Here is a 26909-nt window from a genome sequence, read left to right as displayed (position 1 = left end):
ACTTGTTTTCCTTCGGTAACGGATGGTAAAGGCAGTCTTGGACATGTCCACCAACAAAGTAATCGTATGCTTTTAAAGACTCGTATGCCTTCATTGGTTCTTTGGTAAATATACTTGGTGTGTCTATGAGGTGTTCAGTCACGTCCCTCCGGCCGATGTTTGGCAGCCTCGTGACATCACTTGTGCACTGAGCTTCAGCGAGCAGAAACGGATCGGGAAGATTTTCTCCAGTGCTGAGCGTAAGTTTCCACTCGTAATGCTTTCTGTCTTCCTTGCTTAGACCTTCAACATATTCTGAGATTTCAAGTTTTCAAATTTCTCTTTTTACTTTTAAGTTTTATACGCTTTCATCTGTGTCATCATAGATACGCACGTTGTTTCTGTTGTGGTTACACCGCCCCGAGCTGCCTCCCCGGCACGTTCAAGCCACTCCCCCAGCTCGGACGTGCCGGAAACATCCGAGCGCTCGGCTCGCGCTCTGAGGAGACGAGCGCTGCGCTGCACCAGGTGTTTGCCATCATCCATCAGGCACACCTGCGGTAATCAGGCAGCCCTCTGCCAGAAGCCTGCCAGAACGTCTCTCCGTGCTTCGACGTACTGAACCCTGTGGTAAAAGCTCTGGCAAGCCCTCCAGCGTTCCTTGCCCTCTTGCTATTCCCTTTGTTCCCAGTGTCTATATTCGTGTCTCTCTTTTTCCCCCTCCCAGGACTCTCCCTCCACGGCTCCCCGCGTCTCCTCCTCGCCCCCAGCGACCTTCACGTTTTCCCCCCGGACCTCTCCAGCGATCTCCCTCCGTGTCTCTCTACCTGGACCCCTCCCATTCGGACTTGACTTCCTGGATCTCGGACCCGGACTTCCTCGGACACCCCCTCGCTCTACGGATTCGGACTTTGGTAGCCAGGCGCACATCATCTCAACAACGCCCACCTGAGACTCACCTGTCATTATCCCCTGTGGCAGTTTTGTTTGTTTCTCTTCCCTGCATTAAATCGCCCTTCGGGTTATCCCGGTGCTCTGTCGTCTGTCTGTCCTTTTGGGTTTCGCTACACTGGCCTCTGGTCTTCGTTCGTGAAACGAAGCAGTTTCTAGGCGAAACTCCTCACTGTCAGGTGAAAAGAAGCGGCTGGTGACCTCACATGTATCGGAGGAGGTATGTGGTAGTCTGCAGCCCTCCCCGGATCGGCAGAGGGGGTGGAGCAGCGACCGGGACGGCTCGGAAGAGTGGGGTAATTGGCCAAGTGCAATCGGGGAGAAAAAGGGGGGGGGGCGGAATTGAGAGCGTGTTGCGCTGTACAGGCAAGAACTGCTCTTAAAGTCACACGAGGACCTGATTTTGGTCTTTAGTTACTTTAACGTTGCCCACTGTTGTCAAACACCACATTGTAGCGTTTGTTGTTTTTTTTTTTTCTGGTTTGCATACACAAAATTTATAGTTTATAAATAAATATAAACACACAAAAAAGTGATGTTGGGCTATACAAATAACTTGTCTTGACTTAATTGGCCCATTAGTTTGTTTGTCTTTTAAATCCAGTTTGACATTTGGATCTTTAGTACATATTGACAGCAAATGCTGCAGTGAACTGGATGGAAAAAAAGTTCTATTTCTTAGGAACAGTACGCTGTGATAGAGACACTGCATATAAACTACCTTGTGTAATCCTGATGTGCACAGAGGGCACATTTCCGTGTTTGTTTTGGCTCCGGCACAGCATAGTTTTCCGTCGAGATTGCTCAATTTCTCTTCAATCCTATTTAGTTTCATTAAATAGTAACATACAGCCACCTCAACGGTGTAGCTTGTGTATCATTCTAAAATGTGTGAGTCTGAACATCCAAACATTTCCCATCCAAGGTTGCTCTGCCTTTTGGACTTTTGCTCCTACCAACCACATGAGGGAAGGGGAGTGAATGATGGAAAGTCATTGAGGGGGAGTATTTCAATCAGCCTTATGATCTTGTCCTGTTCAAGACCCAAGAACAGACGACCCAGCCTTTTTGGACACAGCCTCAAATGACTCTGAATCAAACACAAATGGACTAGAACGGCACTTTATCACTCAGCCAAAGTTGGAAAATTCATTTACCTTAGACAGAAAGCAGTGAATCAGTACACACTTAATAATGACTACCTTTGACGACATACTGGTGGAGGCTGGGACGTTTGGGCACTGCCAGAGGCGTGTATTTGTTCTGCTTAGCCTGGTGTCATTGCCGTTTGCCGGCGTCTACGTCGGCATCGTGTTCCAGGGCTTCACCCCGGTGCACTGGTGTCAGGATGCTGCGGTTGCTGAGATGCGCCGGAACTGCGGCTGGAGTCCGGCCGACGCTCGCAGGCTGACCGTGCCGCTGGTCAACAGCTCCGGAGCGCTGGTCCATAGCACCTGTGACCGGTACGAGCTGGACTGGAACAGCACCGGACTCACCTGCCACAGAGAGAGACCGGACCTCAGCGGCGTGCCTGTCACCCCCTGCACAGTGAGTCCCTTCTGTCATGACCTTTGTCTTATTCAGTAGACACTGCAGGAATAGGATCTTCTGTCATGACCGTTGTCTTATTCAGTAGATACTGCAGGAATAGGATCTTCTATGATGACCTTTGTCTTATTCTGTAGATACTGCAGGAATAGGATCTCCTGTCATGACCTTTGTCTTATTCAGTAGATACTGCAGGAATAGGATCTTCTATGATGACCTTTGTCTTATTCAGTAGATACTGCAGGAATAGGATCTTCTGTCATGACCTTTGTCTTATTCAGTAGATACTGCAGGAATAGGATCTTCTATGATGACCTTTGTCTTATTCAGTAGATACTGCAGGAATAGGATCTTCTGTCATGACCTTTGTCTTATTCAGTAGATACTGCAGGAATATGATCTTCTATGATGACCTTTGTCTTATTCAGTAGATACTGCAGGAATAGGATCTTCTGTCATGACCTTTGTCTTATTCAGTAGATACTGCAGGAATAGGATCTTCTGTCATGACCTTTGTCTTATTCAGTAGATACTGCAGGAATAGGATCTTCTATGGTGACCTTTGTCTTATTCTGTAGATACTGCAGGAATAGGATCTTCTGTCATGACCTTTGTCTTATTCAGTAGATACTGCAGGAATAGGATCTTCTGTCATGACCTTTGTCTTATTCAGTAGACACTGCAGGAATAGGATCTTCTGTCATGACCTTTGTCTTAATCAGTAGACTCTGCAGGAATTGGATCTTCTGTCATGACCTTTGTCTTATTCAGTAGACACTGCAGGAATAGGATCTTCTGTCATGACCTTTGTCTTATTCAGTAGATACTGCAGGAATAGGATCTTCCGTCATGACCTTTGTCTTATTCAGTAGATACTGCAGGAATTGGATCTTCTGTCATGACCTTTGTCTTATTCAGTAGATACTGCAGGAATAGGATCTTCTGTCATGACCTTTGTCTTATTCAGTAGATACTGCAGGAATAGGATCTTCTGTCATGACCTTTGTCTTATTCAGTAGATACTGCAGGAATTGGATCTCCTGTCATGACCTTTGTCTTATTCAGTAGATACTGCAGGAATTGAATCTTCTCGTAATCATCGTGATTTGGTTCATTCATGAAGTTCCACTTTTCCAAGCAGAGCTCTCGTGGAAATGTGGCCTTAAGAGTAGATGGCTTTAGATTTCGTCAACAAACTAGATAGGGACACTTTAGAATGTTGATGCTTTTGCCACCTTCGTCCAATACAATGTTTTGCCTGTTGTCATAAAGCACAGCTGGGAATATGACTACGAAGGGAGGCAATCCTTTGTCACTGAGGTAAGACCGACTTCCACTGACTGTCCTAAATGCTGAAACTCTGCAATTAAATGTAGCAAAACGACCAAGTCCGTTTGTGCAAATGATAATCAACAGCTTCATGCATGTCTTTGTCGTGTGTGTTGCATAGGCCTGATCAACTTCTTCGTTGGTGTCATATGTTGTTACGGCTCAAACCCCGACACAACATACCAAACATACTAACTTGGGGAATAATAACGGCATTTGCTCTTAGAGTAAAACAAATGAGGCATGTAACATGCACTGCATAATCATCACTGCAAATGACTCAGTGTTTCTAGTACAATGTAGCACAATTCTAGTGCAATCTCAGGTCAGTGCTGCGTACTGACCTGAGATTTGAACCAATGACCAAATAAGCTCTCATGATGTATGATAATTATTTGAATCAGAGATTGCTGAGACACAGACGGTGATTGTCTAAAGTGAGTGAAATGATATACCAGTGAGTCATGCAGATCTTTATAGACCAACATCTGCAGATAACATCTGCCTCGCTGTCAGTTTGACCTGGTGTGTGCAGATGGTTGGCTGGTGGACATGTACCAGGCTACTCTTAATGTGGGCTTCCTGGTCGGGAGCATCGCCATCGGGTACCTGGCTGACAGGTAAGACCATGATTGCTTATCTGATCAATAAGTCTGGTATCTTGGCTGCTTAACCCGTCTGTTGTCTTCCGGGTCAAAATGACCCATAGCAGTGTGGAACAGCAGAGAAAAGACTCTAAATGACCTTTTTTCAACCTGGAATGTGATGACTTTTCCTACAGTGGCCTCAACATTAGAAAAAGTAAAACATTATTTTGCTTATATTTCCATGAAAGCTGTAGACCACTAGAGTACTAAGATTGTCTCAGGGTCATGTTTGACCCTAACACATTTCTGGGTGATGTGACCCAATATCAGAATCATGTTGCTTGCATGTACCCAGTGTGTTCTTTGTTGGTCTGCAGGTTTGGCAGAAAGATGACGTTCCTGGTCTCCAGCCTGTGCAATGGGATCACAGGGATTCTGGTGGCCGTGGCTCCTAACTACACCTCCACGCTGGTGTTCAGGACCCTTTATGGCTTCGGAGTCAAAGGAGGCTGGATGGCGGCATACGTGCTGAGTAATGACGACAGTTTATGTTTACTGAAGTTAAAATCCCCACTGACGGTCTGCAGGTATAATTGACTGACTGACCAGCTGAGCAAATGAACTACAAAATTCAAGTTTTTGGTAAGGCCAGGCGTCAGATAGAGGTGGACTGTCTCAGTATGAATCCATTTAATTATTAGACCGAGGGTGACACACTAACCCATAATTGTCCGTGATACTGAGGCCATAGAAAGGTATTTTTCATGGAAATACGTTTAGAAATGCAACATAATGACCGTTTCAGGCTCCATTTGACCTCAAAGCTGCTCGTGAATGGTCGGCTCCCGAAGCAACATCACGTATGCTGGCAGGGAGGACTGCTGGGTTTTTACTGTAGTCACCAGAAGCAACGTTAAAACAATGACTCTATTGGGAGTTTAAGGAGCAGTTTACATGCAGCTGATGACCAGTTATTACAAAAATAATATCATATTATAATAATATTCACAGAGGATTGGGGAATATTGATAACTATGATATAATAATATTGTGGCGATACACAGTTGAGGGTAGATTCGCCAGGGGCTGCTGCTCCTTTCAGGCGGACGTTCAGAGTGCTGACGCAGGCACTGCTTGGGGTTTCCGGGGTGGAGCCATGTTTATAGCAGCAGCCTAGCGGTTGGTCAGCTGGTTGCCAGGAGGGATTGTGCTGTATCGGTGTCGTTTTGTGTGGCGAGTAAACGGGATTGACTCGACTCGACCTCTCCGTCTCCTCATTCCTGCACTCCCACAACACTATTATTATTATTATTATTATTATTATTATTATTATTATTATTATTATTATAGGCTCCAGCATCCTCTGAGAGCAGGATAAGCGGTTTGGATGATGGATGGACGGATGGATTATTATATAATTAATAATATTGTAACGTGCATGGATAAGAAGACACGCTGGCCGTTGGCTCACGAGTGTTAGCCCTTAGTCTAGCGGTTAGCGATGCCTCCTGCGGTGCGGGCGATGCGGGTTCGCTTCCCGGCCGCGGCAGTTCCTGTGGTCACGTTGTCCCCCGAATTCGCTACAATATATTAATGTAATAAAATGTGGTTAAGCTACACTTGCATAGTTATGCGTAATTTTAATTGTCTGGGATTTTTCCCTTACTCCCTGAGACAATACCTACCACCTCCAAAAAGAATTAGGATCATAAGTGCTTTAGTTTTCGGTCCCGCTATCTACACTAACTAACACACACACACACACACACACACATCACGAAAATATATGAGTAGATATCATACAATATATAATATATTAGATTATATATATATATATATATAACATACGGGTATACTATGATTATACCATGTGTATAATCTATGTATCTGAAAATACATCATCCATCTCATGGGTCATTGTGCAACACTAGCAAAGTGAGTGCTGGTCCTTGGCACCAGCTTTGATACGGGGGTGGGTTTGAACATTCACTTGGCTCACATCATCTTGCATTTCTCAGGAGTTTCAAGACACTTGGCTGCTCATTGGACAGAATGGCTTCAGTACGGCTTCCTTTGTCCCTCTTGAGTTGAATTGTTAACTGGGAATTGTTTTTTCTTGCACGGTAAATGATTCGTCCATCTAATCCTGGATCACACTCCGGAAGACATTTTGGAAGACTTTTGGTCTTGGCCATGAACGCATATTTTTTATAAAGTACATCATTATACAAAGTCATCTAATTTAACAAGCAGGTGATGACGCTCTCCCAAGGCTGAAGTACAACTGCGTAGACTCGCAGTTCTGATGATTGGGCTGATGAAGGTCCCCAAAGCAACATTCACCACTCGATACCCGCATGAGGCTGCATTTCTGACATGGCTGCCAGCCCGCAGGGTTGTTCTGGACCTCATGGGCTTTTTGATTCTCCACCTCAGTTACAGAGATAGTCGGGGTGGAGTACAGACGGACGGTGGGAATCCTGTACCAGCTGCTCTTCAGCGTCGGCGTTCTCCTCCTCCCTCTTCTGGCCTACTTCATCACTGACTGGCGCTGGCTGCAGGTGGTCATCACAGCACCTTACTTCCTCTTCCTCGCTTACTACTGGTAGGGAACCTAGCGCTCTTCCTCCCTCATCCTCACCCTGTTCCTGTTTCTTCCTACATGGCAAAGTTTCGTTGACACATGCCCCGCCCCCCCGTGCCTCCTGCTTCATTTCTGTCCAGGCATCAGGACTCGACATTTGTGTCCACTGTAAAGTGAACCAAACTACAATACTATATACTATACTATACTATGCTATGCTATGCTATGCTATGCTATGCTATACTATACTATGTTATGCTATGCTATACTATACTATGCTATGCTATGCTATACTATGTTATGCTATGCTATGCTGTGCTATGCTATGCTATACTATACTATGCTATGCTATGCTACCATATGCTACCATCCGTGTGTGTTTTGTAAGCATTGCATGTGTGCGCCGTAAAGGCTTCAGGCGGTTTCGTCCCACAGGTTTATCCCAGAATCTCCAAGATGGCTCTTCTCTCAGAACAGCTCGTCCCGAGCCATGGAGATCACTGAAGCCATCGCCAAAGAGAACAACAAGAAACTCTCCAAAAACATTGAGGTTCATTTGCTGAACAGGCCCTCTCACAGGGTCAATAATGATCAGAAATGGTTGCCGCTGTTACATTTTTCCATTTTGTCATTCACACCAGGTGTAAACACATTTTATAAGTCTGTCTGGGTCATTGTTTCTTGCTTTCAGACCCTGACAAGTGATCACGCAGACTCCTCCACTGCTTCCTTCATGGACCTGATCAGAACTCCAAATATGAGGAAACACACTTTAATCCTCATGTTCAACTGGTGAGTCTCAACCACAGCACAGTTATTCACATGTGATGTCTGGGCCAGTTCATGAGACAGAAATCAGAACTGGGCTGTGGGGTTAAGATTTGTTAAAAGTACAACTCGTAATGACATGCGACGCCATGACTATGTGGAGTACTACAACAATCCCAACGCTCTGCTGACAACCAGACACATGACATATCTCACCATCAGGTCAACTTTGTGTGTTTGCTCGAGAAAAGGAAACAGCTGGAAGCCTCAGAAAGCGATGTGGCATTAGCTGGTTTTCTCGTTCTAGAGTAACAAAGCAAATAAGGTCTAGGAAGTCTGCCCAGAACAATGGACAGCCGCTACAGGCATCAACTGCAGATTGTACCTTTAAGGTGTTAAAGCTTAACAGGTAAAAATGTAGCTTAGTAGCCCGATTTGCCTCATTCACACCTTTCTCTTATCATTTATCACTTCAGGATTAAATGTTTTATTTAACTAATTATTTATCATTATTTAACTAAATTAATTAAATGTTTTATTTAATATTTGATTGGAAGATAATCCTAATAGGTATGAAAATTGCTTCAGAACGTTTTTCAATATTTACATTTTCAGGAATCAGGAATACTTTAACTGTCATTTCACTTCATATACCTGTGTACATGAAATGAAATGAAATATCGTTTCTCCTAGCCCACAGCAGTGCAACACAAAGACAAGAACACATATCCAAAACTACAAGAACACATATATCCAAACTAGAACACATATATATCCAAACTAGAACACATATCCAAAACTACAAGAACACATATATCCAAACTAGAACACATATATCCAAACTAGAACACATATATCAAAACTAAGAACACATATATATCCAAACTAAGAACACGTATATCCAAAGTAAGAACACATATATACCCAACTAAGAACACATATATCCAAACTAAGAACACATATATCCAAACTAAGAACAAAAATCCAAACTAGAACACATATATCCAAACTAAGAACACATATACTATATCCAAGCTAAGAACACATATATATATCCAAACTAAGAACACATATATATATCCAAACTAAGAACACATATATCCAAACTAAGAACAAAAATCCAAACTAGAACACATATATCAAAACTAAGGACACATATATCCAAACTAAGAACACATATACTATATCCAAACTAAGAACACATATACTATATCCAAACTAAGAACACATATATGCAAACTAAGAACACATATACACTACCGTTCAAAAGTTTGGGATCACCCAAACAATTTTGTGTTTTCCATGAAAAGTCACACTTATTCACCACCATATGTTGTGAAATGAATAGAAAATAGAGTCAAGACATTGACAAGGTTAGAAATAATGATTTGTGTTTGAAATAAGATTTTTTTTACATCAAACTTTGCTTTCGTCAAAGAATCCTCCATTTGCAGCAATTACAGCATTGCAGACCTTTGGCATTCTAGCTGTTAATTTGTTGAGGTAATCTGGAGAAATTGCACCCCACGCTTCCAGAAGCAGCTCCCACAAGTTGGATTGGTTGGATGGGCACTTCTTTGAGCAGATTGAGTTTCTGGAGCATCACATTTGTGGGGTCAATTAAACGCTCAAAATGGCCAGAAAAAGAGAACTTTCATCTGAAACTCGACAGTCTATTCTTGTTCTTAGAAATGAAGGCTATTCCATGCGAGAAATTGCTAAGAAATTGAAGATTTCCTACACCGGTGTGTACTACTCCCTTCAGAGGACAGCACAAACAGGCTCTAACCAGAATAGAAAAAGAAGTGGGAGGCCGCGTTGCAAAACTGAGCAAGAAGATAAGTACATTAGAGTCTCTAGTTTGAGAAACAGACGCCTCACAGGTCCCCAACTGGCATCTTCATTAAATAGTACCTGTTAGAGCCTGTTTGTGCTGTCCTCTGAAGGGAGTAGTACACACCGGTGTAGGAAATCTTCAATTTCTTAGCAATTTCTCGCATGGAATAGCCTTCATTTCTAAGAACAAGAATAGACTGTCGAGTTTCAGATGAAAGTTCTCTTTTTCTGGCCATTTTGAGCGTTTAATTGACCCCACAAATGTGATGCTCCAGAAACTCAATCTGCTCAAAGAAGTGCCCATCCAACCAATCCAACTTGTGGGAGCTGCTTCTGGAAGCGTGGGGTGCAATTTCTCCAGATTACCTCAACAAATTAACAGCTAGAATGCCAAAGGTCTGCAATGCTGTAATTGCTGCAAATGGAGGATTCTTTGACGAAAGCAAAGTTTGATGTAAAAAAAATCTTATTTCAAATACAAATCATTATTTCTAACCTTGTCAATGTCTTGACTCTATTTTCTATTCATTTCACAACATATGGTGGTGAATAAGTGTGACTTTTCATGGAAAACACGAAATTGTTTGGGTGATCCCAAACTTTTGAACGGTAGTGTATATCCAAACTAAGAACACATATATCCAAACTAAGAACAAAAATCCAAACTACAACACATATATCCAAAGTAAGAACACATATATATATCCAAACTAAGAACACATATATATATATCCAAACTAAGAAAAACATATATCCAAACTAAGAACAAAAATCCAAACTAGAACACATATATCCAAACTAAGAACACACATATCCAAACTAGAACACATACGTATATCCAAACTAGAACACATATATCCAAACTAGAACACATATATCCAAACTAAGAACACACATATCCAAACTAGAACACATACATATATCCAAACTATGAACACATATCCAAACTAGAACACATATATCCAAACTAGAACACATATATCCAAACTAAGAACACACATATCCAAACTAGAACACATACGTATATCCAAACTAGAACACACATATCCAAACTAGAACACAAATATCCAAACTAGAACACATATATCCAAACTAGAACACATATATCCAAACTAAGAACACACATATCGAAACTAGAACACATACATATATCCAAACTATGAACACATATCCAAACTAGAACACATACGTATATCCAAACTAGAACACATATATCCAAACTAAGAACAAAAATCCAAACTAGAACACATATATCCAAACTAAGAACACACATATCCAAACTAGAACACATACGTATATCCAAACTAGAACACACATATCCAAACTAGAACACATATATCCAAACTAGAACACATATATCCAAACTAGAACACATATATCCAAACTAAGAACACACATATCCAAACTAGAACACATACATATATCCAAACTATGAACACATATCCAAACTAGAACACATACGTATATCCAAACTAGAACACATATATCCAAACTAGAACACATATATCCAAACTAAGAACACACATATCCAAACTAGAACACATACATATATCCAAACTATGAACACATATATATATCCAAACTAAGAACACATATATATATATCCAAACTAAGAAGACATATATCCAAACTAAGAACACACATGTCCAAACTAGAACACATACGTATATCCAAACTAGAACACATATATCCAAACTAAGAACACATATACTATATCCAAACTAAGAACACATATACTATATCCAAACTAAGAACACATATATCCAAACTAAGAACACATATATATCCAAACTAAGAACACATATATCCAAACTAAGAACAAAAATCCAAACTACAACACATATATCCAAACTAAGAACACATATACTATATCCAAACTAAGAACACACATATATATCCAAACTAAGAACACATATATCCAAACTAGAACACATATATCCAAACTAGAACACATATACCCAAACTAAGAACACACATATCCAAACTAGAAAACATACATATATCCAAACTATGAACACATATCCAAAATAGAACACATATATCCAAACTAAGAACACACATATCCAAACTAGAACACATACATATATCCAAACTAGAACACACATATCCAAACTAGAACACATATATCCAAACTAGAACACATATATCCAAACTAGAACACATATATCCAAACTAAGAACACACATATCCAAACTAGAACACATACATATATCCAAACTATGAACACATATCCAAACTAGAACACATACGTATATCCAAACTAGAACACATATATCCAAACTAAGAACAAAAATCCAAACTAGAACACATATATCCAAACTAAGAACACATATATCCAAACTAAGAACACACATATCCAAACTAGAACACATACGTATATCCAAACTAGAACACACATATCCAAACTAGAACACATATATCCAAACTAGAACACATATATCCAAACTAAGAACACACATATCCAAACTAGAACACATACATATATCCAAACTATGAACACATATCCAAACCCCCTGACTTTCCCCACATTTTGTTATGTTACAGCCTTATTCCAAAATGGATTAAATTCCTTTTTTTTCTCATCAATCTACACACAATACCCCATAATGGCAACTTGAAAAAGGTTTTGTAGAAATGTTTTGCAAATTTATTAAAAATAAAAAACTGAAATATTGCATGTACATAAGTATTCACACCCTTTGCTATGACACTCAAAATTGAGCTCAGGCTCATCCTGTTCCCACTGATCATCCTTGAGATGTTTCTACATCTTGATTGGAGTCCACCTGTAGTAAATTCAATGGATTGGCCATGATTTGGAAAGGCACACACCTGTCTATATAAGGTCCCACTGTTGACAGTGCACGTCAGAGCAGAAACCAAGCCATGAAGTCAAAGGAATTGTCTGTGGACCTCCGAGACAGGATTGTATCGAGAAATGTGGTTGTACTGTAAATGTACTGGGTTCAGATTTCAGGGGAGCAGTGTAGTGTATGGAGATACACAGGAAAGCAAATGTTTTTATTTGCAGTAATATGTATTTTATGTTTGACCTCTGACCCTCGATGTCTATTGGTTGTGTATGGTGTATAAATGTACGCGCGCCACTCTGGTGCGCGCCCTTGGAAGAAGACAGAGCAAGAGGGTCCCTCATGTGTTTCCGGGCCTGCTTAACGCAGTCGTGTTGTAATGTTGCTATGGTCTAGTGAATAAAAGAGGAAGACCAAGATACACCTTGATCGCTGTATAATTCAGTTATCCTGTAGATACACGACAGGTTTTGGGGACGAGGATGGGATCTTCCTCTTTATTGTGATGTGCAGCGGGTTGCTCCCGTCTGGACCGGTAATGTTTGAACGATGTTAGCAGCTTAGCAGCTAGCATACGCGATGGCCCTGTATAGTCCAGATACACCAGGACTGCAGTTCCACCAAACGGCGGAAACCTTCGCCCATTATGAAGGAAGGCTTCTGCAGCTCTTGTCTGCTGACCAAATTGAGCAAGATAGGAGAAGAGCCGTGTTTTTGTCCGTGGTTGGACGGAAGACTTTAGCCTTGCTAAAGGACTTGATATCCCCGGAACAGTTCAGTGAAGTGGCTTTGGCAACCTTGCTACAGACGTTGCAGGGTTTTACACGCCAGAGAAGAAGGTCTTGGCGGGAAGATTTTGCTTTTAGAAGCCGTCGACAACAGTCTGGAGAGACTTTTGCTGATTACATTGCTAGCTTGAAAGGATTAGCTTCTACATGCCATTTTGGCGCAAGCGTGGAGGAGCGGCTCGAAGGTCAGCTCTTGCATGGGACATCTAACAAAGAGCTGCGCCGGAAGTTACCGAATGCCGCCATCGGCGAGGGATTAACGTGGCAAAAGATGGTGGAATTAACGAACAATTTCCAATGCAGGAATTCTGGAGTAGAAAGCAGGCAGAAGGGACAGTCATCTGTGCATATGCGAGCGGATCATGTTGGAGTGCGGAGACACCGAGAGCCCAGGACTGCGCGGAACCAGAGGGAGGTCAGCGACAGCCAGCAGGACCACTACAGGGGCCTCGGGGAAGGACACGGACCGGGGAGCTGCCGCTTCAAAGACTTCCGGTGTCGCGGATGTGGAAAGAACGGACATCTGGAGCGAGCCTGTCGGAACCAGCGCACCGACGCCAGCAGGGACCAAGGGAGGCGGTCTGCTGGACATTCGTCTGCCCGCCCGCCTCGGACCAAAGGCGGCCCAGAGGTGAACTTTGTGGACCGGGCAGACGTTAGGATGTTAGGATGTACATGGAGGTAGATACCGGGGCAGCCATGTCAGCTATCTCAGAGAGCTGTACAAATCCAAACTGGAAGGGTCCAAACTGCATTCATGTGACGTGACGTTGAGAACATACACAGACCAACCGTTAGCTTTGTGGGGGTAACATCCTAGTGAATGTGCAATGTGGGAAGCAGCATTTACAGCTGCCTTGCTAGTGGCCCGTGGAAAAGCACCGGCACTGATGGGGCGGGATTGGATTCGAGTGCTCAGCTTAGATTGGTCAAAAGTGAATCACGGTGCCGCAATTGACCCAGTGGAGCAAGTGTGCTCAGAGCACAGAGCAGTTTTCAGCGCAGAGCTGGGCCGTGCAAAAGGCCTCACTGCATCCTTGCGTGTATCACCGGATGCTGTACCAAGATTTTGCAAAGCGAGGCCAGCGCCTTATGCACTGCGTGAAGCCGTGGATAACAAGTTAACCGAACTCGGACAACAGGGAATTATCTCTCCTGTGCAGCATAGTGAATGGGCTGCGCCGCTAGTGTGCATACCGAAAAAAGATGGATCAGTGCGCATTGGCGGAGATTATAAGGTGACGGTAAATCAGTGGCTTGATGTAGATCAGTACCCACTTCCAAAGCCGCAGGATTTATTCTCCACTTTAGCAGGTGGAAAGCATTTCACTAAACTTGACCTGACGCAGGCCTACACTCAGCTCGACATGGATGAGAAAATAAGCCGTTTCTCACCATCAATACCAACCCAGTCACATGGACTTTCATGATGGCATCACGTTAATTAATCTATCGTGATACCATCACGATTATGACCTGATTTACGTGATGTGGTCATGAGCTGATAGAACCCTAACCCCAACCCTAACCTTCGTGACCACATCACGTAAATCAGGTCATAATCGTGATGGTATCACGATCGAAAGTCTGTGCGACTGGGTAGATCAATATACACAGAGGTCTCTATGTATGCAACCGCTTGCCATATGGGGTCGCTAGCGCACCCGCTATTTTCCAGCACACTATGGATGCAGTATTACAAGGGCTTGATGGCGTGGTATGCTACTTAGAGGATATGTTGATAACAGGAACAGATACCACCGCACATCTGTGCAATCTTAAGCAAGTGTTACAGAGACTGGAAGAACATGGGCTGAGGCTTAACAAAGAGAAATGGGCCTTCTTTCAGAACAGTGTGGCCTACCTCGGGCATGTCATTGATGCCGAGGGTGTGCGCCCAATTAAATAGAAAACTGGGGCTATTGACAAAGCTCCTGTGCCGAAAAATGTGACAGAATTGGGGTCGTACTTAGCCATGCTCCATTACTATGGCAAAGTTATACCAAACCTGTCCAGCGAGATTAAGCCTATGACTGAGTTCCTACATAAAGATAAAGAGTGGGATTGGACAGGAAAATGTCAAGAGGCGTTTGAGTGTACTACACAGCTTGTAGCCGCGCCAGTGCTTACACATTAGGATCCTAAACTGCCTGTAATTTGGGCATGTGATGCTTTGCCTTACGGCATAGGTGCTGTGATTTCACACCAGTTTCCAGACAGCAGTGAGAAACCTATAGCCTACGTGTCTAGGACACTCACTAAAACAGAAGTCACCTATTCTCAGATAGAGAAGGAAGCACTTAGTATCATCTTTGGGGTGACCAAGTTTAATGACGATCTGTATGGACGAAGGTTTACTCTGCTTACAGACCACAAACCACTCCTAAAGATACTAGGGCCCCAGACTGGAGTGCCTACATTGGCAGCAGCTAGGCTGCAGAGGTGGTCATTAATTTTAGCAGCATACCAGTATGACATACGTTACAAGCCATCCTTACAACATGCAAATGCGGACGCATTATTGCAGTTACCACTACAGACTCAAGAGGCAGACTCAGATTATAGCTCTGTGTTTAGGGTCTCATTCTTGGATAAAGTGCCAGTGTCCTCACAAGAGATTGCAAAACAGACAAAGACTGATGCAGTACTACAGAGAGTGAAGCACTTCACATTGAATGGTTGGCCAAAGCATTTGAATGAAGATGAGTTAAGGCCATACTTCATAAGAAACACTGAACTGACTGTTGAATCTGACCGTGTGATGTGGGGTTTCCGAGTAATCATACCAGGGGTGTTAAGACCACAGATGTTACGTGAATTGCATGAAAATCACCAGGGAATGGTAAAGATGAAGGCATTAGCCCGTAGTCACTTTTGGTGGCCAAGCCTTGATTCTAACAGAGTCACTGGTAAGCAGTTGCCAGACATGCCAGTTAAACAGACACCAACCTGCCACAGCTCCTGTTCACAATTGGAGCTGGCCTAGCCGTCCTTGGCAGAGGATACACACAGATTATGCTCAGAAGGGAACGTTCAACTTCCTAGTGGTCACTGATAGCTATCTACATTGGCCAGAAGTAGCTTTGATGAGTAGCGCTACATCTAAAAAGACCATAGAAGTTTTGAGGGGATACTTTGCCACTTGGGGTCTTCCAGACGAACTTGTGTCGGATAATGGACCCCAATTTGTATCTGCTGAGTTTGAAACATTCCTGAAAACAATGGGGTGAAACACATTAAGAGTTCTCCTCACCACCCAGCTTGTAATGGGGCTGCAGAGCGTTTGGTGCAGAACCTGAAAACAGCTCTTGAAAAGGGAAAGAGTAGCAGTATGACGTTGCAGCACTGCATACACAATTTCCTATTCTGTTATAGGAGGACACCACAGTCTACTACAGGGAAAACACCTGCAGAATTGTTTCTCAGACGTCAATTCAAAACCCGGTTGTCTCTCACCAAACCTAATTTCCCAGAGTCCATGCAACAGAGACAGGACAGTCAACAGTCCAAGCAAGCAGATAAGTTGGCACAAGTCAGACACTTCCCACCAAAACAGAGGGTGTTGGTTGGTTCGAAACCACAGGGGAGGGGAAGGTGTTAAATGGGTGCCTGGGTGCATTGTAAAGGCACTTAGTGCTGTCACATATCTTGTGAAAGTGTATGGAAAGGTATACAAGAGACATGTCAATCAAATGATCAATACTGAGGTTGAGAACTGTAATGTGTCAGATGAATCTGATGATGATCTGAGGGTTGTTCCAGATGTACCACATGCATGTGTAGCGACGCCTGTAGACGTTCCAGAATCCACTGAGAGGGTTCTGCAGCAAGGATCCAGTGATACTGCTCCCTCCTCAGTTGCATAGGGTGTCCAGAGGCCGCAGCGGCATGTGAAGCCGCCTGATAGGTTAAATCTGTGGGAACCCAGTTGTTGTTATAACAATGTCATGTTGAAAAGTTGTAAAAAAGAAATGTGGTTGTACTGTAAATGTACTGGGTTCAGATTTCAGGGGAGCAGTGTAGTGTATGCAGATACACAGGAAAGCAAATGTTTTTATTTGCAGTAATATGTATTTTATGTTTGACCTCTGACCCTCGATGTCTATTGGTTGTGTATGTTGTATAAATGTACGCGCGCCACTCTGGTGCACCCCCTCCTTGGAAGAAGACGGAGCACGAGGGTCACTCCTGTGATTTCGTGCCTGCTTAACGCCGTCGTTTTGTAATGTTTCTACGGTCTAGCAAATAAAAGAGGAAGACCAAGATACACCTTGATGGTTGTATTGTTCAGTTATCCGGTAGATACGCGACACCTACCACACCGGTTCTGGGTGAGGCCGCTGCAAACGTGAGTCTGAGCCGCCATCTTCCCACACCGGAAGCGGAAAGTTGAGGAAGATATTTGAGAAAGGTGTTCTTCAAAATTCACCTCAATGGAAACCTCGTGTCTTATTATATCAAAATCAACCTTCTTTGATTTTCTTGACCTGGATTATTGAGCATGCATCAAGACGTCTTATTATATGTATATTTCTTCTAGGTTCACCAGTGCTGTTGTCTACCAAGGCCTCATCATGCGAGTAGGAATAGCAGGAGGAAACGTCTACATAGACTTTCTGATCTCTGGCCTGGTGGAGTTCCCTGCGGCCTTCCTCATCCTCTTCACCATCGAGCGCATTGGCCGACGCTTGCCCTTCGCTGTCGCTAATATCGTAGCTGGGGTCTCCTGCTTTATCACCGCCCTTCTACCTGACAGTAAGGAGACTGGTCAAATGCTCATTTTACATTAGAAATGGATCCTGTTGCATTGAATTTCTTTTGATTGCGTCATCATTTTGGTGGAAAATCAAAAGTATATCATACCGCTGCTGACTAATTATTTTGAATACTGTTATTTTTGTCTTGTACTCAAACAGTGGGAATAGAGCTGATAACACTGTTCCCCATTGTATCCCCATTTTCCCTTGGGGTAACAGTGGACAATGTGGGCAATACTCAAATCCACTTATTGTGTGCCATTTGTGAATATGTAAATATGTCACACCTTTTTTAATCAAAGGTAGTGTAACGACCACGGATGAATAGACCTGCTAGCCCTCGGCTAACGGGTCGGACCCTTTAGTCGTCTGGTTAACGTAGTCGCCCGTGGTGCGGGAGAAACGGATGCGGCGCCCCCTCCCCCTCCTCCGAATTCGCTACATTGGTGTCAGAAGTGGGATGGTGAGACCATGAGGCCATCGGAAGTGCGTGCGCCCAGAGGCGCGAGGAAGCTCGTATGCTGAAGATCGGGGACGTGCTTCCTGAAAGAGGAGGGTAGAAAACAGCTCCTTCACGCCTCTGGGCGCACACACTTCCGATGGCCTCAAGGTCTCTACAGCCTACTTCTGACACCAATGTAGCGAGTTCAGGGGGCAGTCCTGGAACCGCCGCAGCCGGGACGCGAACCCGGGTCTCCCGCACCACGGGCGACTACGTTAACCAGTCGACTAAAGGGTCCGACCCGTTAGCCAAGGGCTAGCGAGTCCACTTATCCGTGGTGGTTACAGTATTATTATTGATTTTTATTGCAGCAGAGGTTATTGCATCAGTTAATGTTGTGTGATCTTTGCCATAAACCCCATTTGTTTGTGACAATGGTGCAGCGAAGCAAGCTAAACAAACGGTGGGTCATCCAGACAATTTATGTTTCAACCTAACAGACTGTCGGCAATTTTGCTTTTTTGTACATGCTGCAGATATTGCTTAATAATTCTTCTATTCTTTTCAGGTATGTTCTGGTTGAAAACAGTAGTTGCATGCATCGGCAGGCTGGGTATCACCATGACATTTGAGATGGTGGTGTTCGTCAACACAGAACTCTACCCCACATTTGTCAGGTAGCAAATTCCGCTTCTCTCTGGCTAGCTCACACGACGGGTAGAAAATGACCCATATCAGATTTTGTTTGCCTACACGTGACACGGGCCTTATTTTGTTCTCGGATACTTATCTTATCCGTGGCCATGCGACCACAGGGAGGACTTTCAGATTGGAATTGGCGTGTCTCTTTTTAAACACTGTGTGAGTGCAGATTACTGTCATTATCACTCACTGATGACATCCGTTCACTCAATCAAAAGCGGGGCCAGAAACAGTGGCAGAAGTCACTAGTGAGATGGGGAGATTCAAAATGTGATTGACAATTGGAGAAATGCTTCCAGTCAAGTGAAGCTCGAGGAAATATGTGGCAATCATGTTGGGCTGCCCCACAAATATTACATTTTTCCCCCGACTGAGTGGTCCCTAGTCCAACCTTCCAAGCAGAACCAACCGAAGAAGAAATTACAACCTGACTTTTACAGCCTGAATTTGTCATTTGGCTGTTGTTTTACTTAAAGAGTGACTGATTCTTGGACCATTTTAGTGAGTTTGCTGTCATCTACAGGTTCAAAAGCACGTAAAGGTTAAAAACATGGCAGGCTGGTTTTGGTACTCTGCGGTGTTAGCATAGCAGGATGAACAGAGCTGCAGATAATATGATTAATATGGATCTGTCGGATGTAGGTGTACCAGCACACCTATCAGCAGTAACAGACAGACAGACAGAGCCAGCACTAACCGTTGTCAATAGTACTGTCAGTGCTGCTTCATTCATTCATTCATTCATTCATTCATTCATTCATTCATTCATTCATTCATTCATTCATTCATTATCTTTACTCAGGGTCGCGGGGATGCTGGAGCCTATCCCAGCAGTCATTGAGCGGCAGGCGGGGAGACACCCTGGCCAGGCCGCCAGACCATCACAGGGCTAAATAGTGTGCTAGAGAGTGTAGCTGAGAATTATGGCCTACACACCCTCTCTTAAGGCTGCGTAGGCCATAATTCATAATACATGGCCTCTCACCAGGCAGTGTAGGCCACGACGTGACTTATGGCCTACACTGCCTGGTGAGAGGCTGTGTAGACCATAATTCTCAGCTGCACACTATTTAGCCCTGTGATGGCCTGGCGGCCCGTCCAGGGTGTCAGTGCTGGTTCTTTGTTACACCTTCATCAGACAGAGCCATTATTAATGTTATTATCTGCAGCTGTGTTTATTCTGCTATGCTTACACCACAGCATGCCAAGACCAGCCTGCCATGTTTTTAAACTTTTTGTGGTTTTCAGCAAACTCACTTAAATGGTCTAGGATTTAGTTACTCTTTAAGGCTGTAGTCAGTGTTGTAATGACCACGGTTGAATAGACTCGCTACCCCTTGGCTAACGGGGCGGACCCTTACAGTCGACTGGTTAACGTAGTCGCCCGTGGTGTGGGAGACCCGGGTTCGCGTCCCGGCTGCGGCGGTTCCCGGCTTCCCCCTGAATTCGCTACATTGGTGTCAGAAGTGGGATGTAGAGACCGTGAGACCATGGGAAGCGCGTGCGCCCAGAGGCGTGAGGGAGCTGGTATGCTGAAGCGCGGTTCCCGAAGGGGGGGGGGTAGCGTAAAGAGCATGAATGAGTAGACTCGCTAGCCCTTGGTTAACGGGTTGGGCCCTTTAGTCGACTGGTTAACGTAGCCACCCGTGGTGCGGGGGACTCGGGTTGGCGTCCGGGCTGCGGCGGTTCCGGGGCCGCCTCCTAAATTCGCTACGATATTAAACGTATATAGTCGGTGATAACCATGTGCCATGGAGATCCATGCAGGTGGGTTTTCTTTCCGACCCAACACGAAACCAGCTGGTTTCACTGTCAAGCCCTTTTCTCTTCTTGTGTTACTCGGTAAAATCAGCTGAGGTGGTGTCAGCATGGGAAGAAAACCAAGCCACATACGCGTAGCCTCCCATGGCGCGTGACCGAGCATCACTCTCTGAACTGTTTCTGGCTGTAGGAACCTGGGCGTGTCAGTGTGTTCTACTCTGTGTGACGTCGGAGGCATCGTGGCTCCCTTCCTGCTCTACAGACTGGCTGTCATCTGGCTGGAGCTGCCCCTCATCATCTTCGGTGGGTTGCCGACAGGATTGTCAGTATCAGCTGTAAACTTAACATGTAAATGATTACCTGTAAGGTTTGCCGTCCAACTGCTGAAGAACATCACACTGAGAGACGTAGACAAGGAAACTGTAAAGCGTTTTGAATATATTTTTTTTCCACCTGACTTGATTCACTCCATTTCTGAGGTTTTTGAACTCGTTAACGTGTATGACGTTGCTGTGTGCGGTGTCCATACAGGATTTATAGCGCTCATAGCTGGAGGTTTGGTTTTGTTACTGCCCGAAACCAAAGGAGTTGCTCTCCCCGAGACCATCGATGATATAGAGTTCCCTAACAGGTAAGACTTTGCACAATATGGATTTACATTTAAAAATTGTCATATTAATCAGGAGAAATAAAATGCATAATAGTAAAATGCAATGTTTTGTATTGATGTCTTGGCGCGTGCTCAATAATGTTTATTGACAGATACGTTTCTTCATCATCGAAGTCAGCGTTTCCCAACCCAGTCCTCAAGGACCCCCTATCCTGCAGATTTTCATTGTAACCCTGCACAGGTAGCCCTGCTTGTACTTACTCAACCAATCATCTAACAGCACTTGATTATGCAAGGTGTGCAACATCTGACATTAGTCATTGCTGATTGGTTGAGTAACTACAAACAGGTGCCTATTCAGGGTTGCAAAGAAAATCTGCAGGATAGGGGGTCCTCGAGGACTGGGTTGGGAAACACTGGTGTAAGTGACCTCTTCAGTCTCGACCGGCTGCAGGTGTCCCCACCCTTATAAACAATACAGTGACTGCAGGTACCCCCACCCTTGTTTGTAAGGGTGGGGGTACCTGCAGTCACTGGATTGTTTATAAGGGTGGGGACACCTGCAGCCGGTCGAGACTGACGAGGTCACTTATGCCCCTTTTCCACTGCACGGTACCGGCTCGACTCAATTCAACTCTACTCGCTTTTTTTGGTTGTTTTTTTGTTTTCCATTGGGCAAAAGTTCGGGATACTACCTGGTACCAGGTACTTTTTTGGTACCACCTCCGTCGAGGTTCCAAGTGAGCTGAGCCGATACTAAAAGGTGACATGAAAATACCACTGTAAACAAAGAAACAAACAAATAAATAAATAAAGTAAAATATAAATAAATATATGTATATTTATTTATATTGTGATGGCCTGTCCGGCCTGTCCAGGGTGTCTCCCTGCCTGCCGCCCAGTGACTGCTGGGATAGGCTCCAGCATCGCCGCCACCCTGAGAGCAGGATACGCGGTTTGGATAACGGATGGAGAGATGGAAATATAAATAAAATCTTAAAAAAAACCTAGTCAACACGCCCACAAATGACCCTTGGGGCTTTGCCCTGAGGGGGTACTATCTGCAGTGGAAAACGAAATCCCAACAAGTAAAGCCAGTACAGTCGACTAGAGTAGAGTCGACTAGAGTAGAGTTGACTAGAGTAGACTTGACCACAGTCGACTAGAGTGGAGTCAACTAGAGTACAGTCGATTAGAGTAGAGTTGACTAGAGTAGAGTCGACTAGAGTAGAGCTGACTAAAGTCGACTAGAGTAGAGTCGACTAGAGTAGACTCGACTACAGTCGACTAGAGTAGAGTCAACTAGAGTACAGTCGATAGAGTAGTTGACTAGAGTAGAGTTGACTAGAGTCGACAAGAGTAGAGCTGACTAAAGTCGACTAGAGTAGACTAGAGTAGAGTCGATTAGAGTAGTTGACTAGAGCACAGTTGACTAGAGTAGAGTCGACTACAGTAGAGTTGACTAGAGTTGACTAGACTACACTAAAGTCGACTAGAGTAGAGTTGACTAGAGTACAATTGCCTTGAGTACAGTCGACTTGAGTAGAATCGACCACAGTAGAGTTGACTAGAGTACAGTTGACTAAAGTCGACTAGAGTAGAGTTGACTAGAGTACAATTGCCTTGAGTACAGTCGACTTGAGTAGGTTCGACCACAGCAGAGTTGACTAGAGTAGTTGACTAAAGTCAACTAGAGTAGAGTTGACTAGAGTACAGTTGACTTGAGTAGAGTCGACTAGAGTAGAGTCGACTACATTAGTGTCGACTAGAATACAGTCGACTAGAATAGAGTTGACTAGAGTAGAGTGGGGTTGAGCCGGTACCGTGCAGTGGAACAGGAGCGTTAGATGAGTGATGTAAGGTTTCTCTCAGTAGACCTTGTGTCCACATGAACTGCTTCACCTTCCGATGTTTCCTTATCTGGATTAGTGAGCATGCGCCCAGACCTCTTTAACGAAGAGTTTAGTCCAGCATCACTTCATGTTCTCTTACTTCACCCGTGTTTCTATGCCCGATGAAGAGCTCTGCAGCTCAGATAAGTGTGATTATTTCACCTGTGTTTCTACACCTGGTGAAGAGCTCTGCAGCTCTGATAAGTGTGATTATTTCACCCGTGTTTCTACACCTGGTGAAGAGCCTCACCTGTATTTCTACACCCGGTGAAGAGCTCTGAAGCTCAGATAAGTGTGATTATTTCACCTGTGTTTCTACACCTGGTGAAGAGCTTCACCTATGTTTCTACACCCGGTGAAGAGCTCTGCAGCTCAGATAAGTGTGATTATTTCACCTGTGTTTCTACGCCCGGTGAAGAGCTCTGCAGCTCAGATAAGTGTGATTATTTCACCTGTGTTTCTACACCCGACGAAGAGCTCTGCAGCTCTGATAAGTGTGATTATTTCACCTGTGTTTCTACGCTCGGTGAAGAGCTTCACCTGTGTTTCTACACCCGACGAAGAGCTCTGCAGCTCTGATAAGTGTGATTGTTTCATCTGTGTTTCTACGCCCGGTGAAGAGCTCTGCAGCTCAGATAAGTGTGATTATTTCACCTGTGTTTCGGTGAAGAGCTCTGCAGCTCAGATAAGTGATTATTTCACCTGTGTTTCTACGCTCGGTGAAGAGCTCTGCAGCTCAGATAAGTGTGATTATTTCACCTGTGTTTCTACGCTCGGTGAAGAGCTTCACCTGTGTTTCTACACCCGACGAAGAGCTCTGCAGCTCTGATAAGTGTGATTATTTCACCTGTGTTTCTACGCCTGGTGAAGAGCTTCACCTGTGTTTCTACACCCGACGAAGAGCTCTGCAGCCCTGATAAGTGTGATTGTTTCACCTGTGTTTCTACACCTGGTGAAGAGCTCTGCAGCTTTGATAAGTGTGATTATTTCACCTGTTTTTTTTACACCCGGCGAAGAGCTTCACCTGTGTTTCTACACCTGGTGAAGAGCTCTGCCGCTCTGATAAGTGTGATTGTTTCACCTGTGTTTATACACCCGACGAAGAGCTCTGCAGCTCTGATAAGTGTGATTATTTCACCTGTGTTTCTACACCTGGTGAAAAGCTTCACCTGTGTTTCTACACCCGGTGAAGAGCTCTGCCGCTCTGATAAGTGTGATTCCTGCACGTGGCCATCATGCAGATGTGGGACGAGTGAATTCCAGATGTTTCTTTTGCAGACATAAGGAGGACCCACTGAAGAGCCAACACCAGACCAAGCTCTTACAGTCCGACGTGACGAGCACAGCAGAGCAAACCACCGTGTGAGTCTCCGACGTGGCCTCCGCTGTGTGTGTGTGTGTGTGTGTGTGTGTGTGTGTGTGTGTGTGTGTGTAGACAGTTTGTGTGACGCTACCCAACGTTGTTCATCGTGACATCATCTCTAATGACCACCTTAAAATGTACGAGCAGGTTTTTGATACCTTTTGTATAAAGTGTGATTTCCTCCCTCCTCGTGTCCTGAGTTTTGTTTTGTCCACCTTGAAAGGACACACGTGGGCTGTTTATCACCGTTTTCGCTGGCCCGGGGACAGTAAAGGATACGGCCCACACAAATGAGGAACAACACAGTCGTGACGTCAGATTACACACTGAGCATAACTGTACACGTGGGTTTTATGACACATTTAAAAGTCATTACAAATCACCGCCTGTCGCAACACCTGTCGGGCGTTTCCACGGTAACACGGGGAACTGCCGGCGCCGCGTCCTCATTGGGTTTTCATGGTCGTTTCAATCCATCTGACGAATTGGGAGACGCGAGTGTAGACGCCGGGCTTCATGGCGTTGGCGCAGCCCAGACCCCAGGACGTCACCCCCTGCAGGGCGAACCTGTTCTGGGTTTTGCAAACCAGGGGGCCGCCGCTGTCCCCCTGCAGGGTGGGATACAAACACACATGAACACTTCCACCACACTTCCACCGGACACTGTCTGCAAGCTCGGAGTCTCACAGGACACTGTCCGCAAGCTCGGAGTCTCACAGGACACTGTCTACAAGCTCGGAGTCTCACAGGACACTGTCTGCAAGCTCGGAGTCTCACCAGACACTGTCTGCAAGCTCGGAGTCTCACAGGACACTGTCCGCAAGCTCGGAGTCTCACAGGACACTGTCTACAAGCTCGGAGTCTCACAGGACACTGTCTGCAAGCTCGGAGTCTCACCAGACACTGTCTGCAAGCTCGGAGTCTCACAGGACACTGTCCAGAAGCTCGGAGTCTCACAGGACACTGTCCGCAAGCTCGGAGTCTCACAGGACACTGTCCAGAAGCTCGGAGTCTCACAGGACACTGTCCACAAGCTCGGAGTCTCACAGGACACTGTCCGCAAGCTCGGAGTCTCACCGGACACTGTCTGCAAGCTCGGAGTCTCACCAGACACTGTCTGCAAGCTCGGAGTCTCACTGGACACTGTCTGCAAGCTCGGTGTCTCACCAGACACTGTCTGCAAGCTCGGAGTCTCATCAGACACTGGCTGCAAGCTCGGAGTCTCACCAGACACTGTCTGCAAGCTCGGTGTCTCACTGGACACTGTCTGCAAGCTCGGAGTCTCACAGGACACTGTCCGCAAGCTCGGAGTCTCACCGGACACTGTCTGCAAGCTCGGAGTCTCACCGGACACTGTCTGCAAGCTCGGAGTCTCACCAGACACTGTCCGCAAGCTCGGAGTCTCACTGGACACTGTCTGCAAGCTCGGTGTCTCACCAGACACTGTCTGCAAGCTCGGAGTCTCATCAGACACTGGCTGCAAGCTCAGTGTCTCACCGGACACTGTCTGCAAGCTCGGTGTCTCACCAGACACTGTCTGCAAGCTCGGAGTCTCATCGGACACTGTCTGCAAGCTCAGAGTCTCACCAGACACTGTCTACAAGCTCGGAGTCTCACCAGACACTGTCTGCAAGCTTAGAGTCTCACCAGACACTGTCTGCAAGCTCGGAGTCTCACCAGACACTTTCTGCAAGCTCGGAGTCTCACCAGACACTGTCTGCAAGCTCGGTGTCTCACCGGACATTGTCTGCAAGCTCGGAGTCTCATCGGACACTGTCTGCAAGCTCAGAGTCTCACCAGACACTGTCTAAAAGGCTCGGAGTCTCACCGGACATTGTCTGCAAGCTCGGAGTCTCATCGGACACTGTCTGCAAGCTCAGAGTCTCACCAGACACTGTCTACAAGCTCGGAGTCTCACCAGACATTGTCTGCAAGCTCAGAGTCTCACCAGACATTGTCTGCAAGCTCAGAGTCTGCAAGCTCAGTCTGCAAGCCCAGAGTCTCACCAGACATTGTCTGCAAGCCCAGAGTCTCACCAGACATTGTCTGCAAGCTCAGAGTCTCACCAGACACTGTCTACAAGCTCAGAGTCTCATCGGACACTGTCTGCAAGCTCGGTGTCTCACCAGACACTGTCTGCAAGCTCGGTGTCTCACTGGACACTGTCTGCAAGCTCGGTGTCTCACTGGACACTGTCTACAA

The 26909-nt window shown here is 45.0% G+C and overlaps 2 protein-coding genes across 2 annotated transcripts in view; one reads left to right on the top strand and one right to left on the bottom strand.

The window, feature by feature from the left end:
• Nucleotides 1-2124: 2124 nt before the first annotated feature.
• On the top strand, nt 2125-24842 carry LOC130125396 (solute carrier family 22 member 2-like). Its single transcript, XM_056294958.1, has 12 exons — nt 2125-2478; nt 3751-3798; nt 4324-4427; nt 4772-4926; nt 6831-6999; nt 7414-7528; nt 7670-7770; nt 17721-17935; nt 18948-19056; nt 21033-21145; nt 21374-21473; nt 24623-24842. The coding sequence occupies exons 1-12, from the start codon at nt 2125-2127 to the stop codon at nt 24708-24710; spliced, it is 1671 nt and encodes a 556-aa protein (XP_056150933.1). The 3' UTR covers nt 24711-24842.
• Nucleotides 24843-25040: 198 nt separating this feature from the next.
• plg (plasminogen) overlaps nt 25041-26909 on the bottom strand; it is a 28673-nt gene continuing 26804 nt past the window's right edge. The window contains exon 19 of the mRNA XM_056294820.1: nt 25041-25315. Within this exon, the coding sequence (XP_056150795.1) occupies nt 25154-25315 (162 nt within the window). The 3' untranslated portion in view covers nt 25041-25153. The remainder of the gene's footprint in view (nt 25316-26909) is intronic.

The sequence above is a fragment of the Lampris incognitus genome, chromosome 15, assembly GCF_029633865.1.
Source record: "Lampris incognitus isolate fLamInc1 chromosome 15, fLamInc1.hap2, whole genome shotgun sequence".
Taxonomy (NCBI): Eukaryota; Metazoa; Chordata; class Actinopteri; order Lampriformes; family Lampridae; genus Lampris; species Lampris incognitus.
The sequence above is the reverse complement of the archived record's forward strand: the minus strand, read 5'-3'. Positions and strand labels throughout refer to the sequence as shown.

Coding starts and splice junctions, on each gene's coding strand:
- LOC130125396 (XM_056294958.1), top strand. CDS start 2,125: ATGACTACCTTTGACGACATACTGGTGGAGGCTGGGACGTTTGGGCAC. Junction 2,479..3,750: donor TGCCTGTCACCCCCTGCACA/GTGAGTCCCTTC, acceptor GTTGTCATAAAG/CACAGCTGGGAATATGACTA. Junction 21,146..21,373: donor GCTGCCCCTCATCATCTTCG/GTGGGTTGCCGA, acceptor GTGTCCATACAG/GATTTATAGCGCTCATAGCT.